Here is a 2590-nt window from a genome sequence, read left to right as displayed (position 1 = left end):
AGTGGATTAGGAAGGGGCAAGAAGGCAAAGTGGGGGGATGAAAAGGAGAGAAAGTGGAGGGAAGGTGCACGAGGAGAGAAAGGGGGAGGTAGAGGTAGAGGGGGCAAGGGAAGAGAGGGCAGGGGGAGAGCGAGAGGGCAGGGGGAGAGAAAGAGGAGAGATTGCAGGGGGAGAGAAAGGAGAGATGGCAGGGGGAGAGAAAGAGGAGAGATGGCAGGGGGAGAGAAAGAGGAGAGATGGCAGGGGGAGAGGTTAGGAAAGCGTTGGAGTTGGGGTCGGAGCAGTCCCGGGCCTTACCTGGCGGGTGAACAGGATGGCCGTGTCGTAGTGCTGAGGGTGGCGGTCGCTCGGCTGGTTGTAGTCCCGCTGCCAGCTGCAGAAGTTGCGGAGGGTGAGGCCGGCGTTGCTGGAGACGGCGGGGCCGTCACTCGGGCGGTGGAGCACGAGCAGTTTGACCACGACCAGGCTGACCAGGTTCCGGAGGCTCGGGTGCCGGTACAGGCGGGCTACCACCGCCATCAGACTCAGCAGGTAATGCTGCAGGGCGGCGCCATGGAAATGCAGCATGGAGCTGTCCGCCACCAGCATCGTCTCGATGTACCGAGCCTCGGACACGAACCTCTTGCCCCTGGCCGCCACGGTCCGGTTCCGATGCCCCGGGATATCCGGGGCGGCGCAGGCTTTTCCCGACGCTGCTGCGCTCCTCCAGCGGAGCAGGTGAGGCCGCTCGGCCCGGCCATCCCCGGGCTCGACAGGCTCGATCTGATACTCCTCACCGTCTGTGTGGAAGGAGCCCCGGAGCCCCTGGCACAAGCTGAGTGCCACCTCGGAGCCGGGTTGGGCATTGACACGGCCCGAGTAAAAACAGCGGCCGAGCTCCAGGGCATCGACCCGGGGCTGGGCATACCCTGGCTCTTCCACCGGGAGGTGCTCCACCCGGAAAGTAGGCGACAAAAAGCTGGTGTCGGGCACCAAGCGGAGGGTAAACTCGCGGCCGAAAGCCCGCAGCTGGTAAACCGGGCTCTCGGGCTGGTTCCCCAACTGGACAGGAATCACCAGCTCCTGCCTAAAGGGCTCGGCACCTCCCTGAGCCAGGGAGAGGCAACACAGGAGGAAGGGCAGTGTCCTGAATAACCGAGTAACTCTGCAGAACATCTCCATGGAAAAGCCAGCTCGTCCCAAAATAGACAGACAGAGGGAAAAAAAACACGAGGGCAACCGCTTGTCTGTTTTGAGGAGGGGATGCTACAAAAGTCACTCACTGTTCTGTCTATCTGTTCAAAAATATGCTGAAAACTCAGCTTTTTCAATGTACAGTCTTCCTGGTTATAACAGAGGATTTGTGACTGTAAAAAGTCACTCACTGCTATCTCTATCTGTCCCAAAATATGCTGAAAATTCAGCTCCTTCTGCAATGTGCAGTCTTCCTGGTTTAGCAGAGGATTTGTGACTGTGAAAAGTCACTCACTGCTCGCTCGCTCGCTCACTCTCTCTCTCTCTCTCTATCTGTCCCCAAAAAGCTGCTGATATTTCAGCTCCTGCTGCAATGTGCAGGCTTCCTGGTTTAAGCGGAGGAAATTCTTGCTTGTGGTGGCAGGTGAGGGTGTCCAGAGCTCTGATCCTGAGCGGGATCTCCCGTGGTCGCTGCACCAGTGCGAAACTGCGAAGTGTTCACTTTTTATACCCTCTCCGCCGCCTCCATTGACATAAACGCTTTGATCACTCACACCACCGGCCGGGGCTCCACTTTAATTTTCCTGCAATGCTCCCACCAATCACAGCAACTCCTCTCCCCCGAATCGCCACGCCTTCTCGTATTTTTTCCCCCTTCTCTTACTTTAAAAGAGAAATATTATTAACTCCTTCGTTCGCTCTCAGCAGAAACGGATTGCAAGGTCAGTCTTTCAGAGCGAGCTGACAACCGCCACTCGGCCCACTGGTGTTCGTGCTAGCTCCGCGAAAGAGCCACGTCCGCTTACTCCACTCCCCAACTCATTGTCCCCTTCTGCTGTCTAACTGATCGAAAGGGAGAGAGAGTGAGAAATTGGCAAGGGTGAACGGGCTTACAATACTACAAGAACAAACAACTGAAATTTGTTTCTGAAGAATGGTCCCGACCCAGAACGTCAGCTTTCCTGCTCCTCTGATGCTGCTTGGCCTGCTGTGTTCATCCAGCTCTACACCTTGTTATCTCAGACCCCAGCATCGGCAGTTCCTACTATCTCTGAAATTTGTTTAGGTTCATTTAGATACATTTTACCTGGTTTTCGGAACAAGGGAAGAGTTTAGAGGTTCATTCCTGAAAAGGGGAAAAAGAAGTTAATAAACACACGGGAAGAGTTCAATGTCACTGAGTGGATTGAATTCACCTCTGAGTTACACACCTCTTTGTGAAGGTTAATTTCCCTCTTCATTGAAAACCTGTTGTCATTCCCTGCATGTGGCCAGTGGGTACAGCAGTCCTGGAGTGGCGGCCACTCTTCTCTCCCTTGTCTGATCGGTGATTTATTTAAATCTATTTTCCAGGCTGTGGAGAGAAGCGGCCTGGAGCACAGACTGCTGTATACGCCAACTCTCCCCCTTGCTCTGG

General features: G+C 55.0%; 1 protein-coding gene across 2 annotated transcripts in view; it reads right to left on the bottom strand.

The window, feature by feature from the left end:
- Positions 1-1728, bottom strand: part of LOC109919076 (A disintegrin and metalloproteinase with thrombospondin motifs 8) — a 26039-nt gene extending 24311 nt beyond the window's left edge. For both annotated transcript variants that reach the window (XM_048615530.1, XM_048615531.1), the window contains exon 1: positions 298-1728. In XM_048615530.1, the coding sequence (XP_048471487.1) occupies positions 298-1161 (864 nt within the window). In that variant the 5' untranslated portion in view covers positions 1162-1728. The remainder of the gene's footprint in view (positions 1-297) is intronic.
- Positions 1729-2590: the final 862 nt, after the last annotated feature.

The sequence above is a fragment of the Rhincodon typus genome, chromosome 32 (genome assembly GCF_021869965.1).
Source record: "Rhincodon typus isolate 14 chromosome 32, sRhiTyp1.1, whole genome shotgun sequence".
Lineage (NCBI taxonomy): Eukaryota > Metazoa > Chordata > Chondrichthyes > Orectolobiformes > Rhincodontidae > Rhincodon > Rhincodon typus.
Note: the sequence above shows the minus strand (reverse complement) of the source record. Positions and strands in the feature narration are given on the sequence as shown.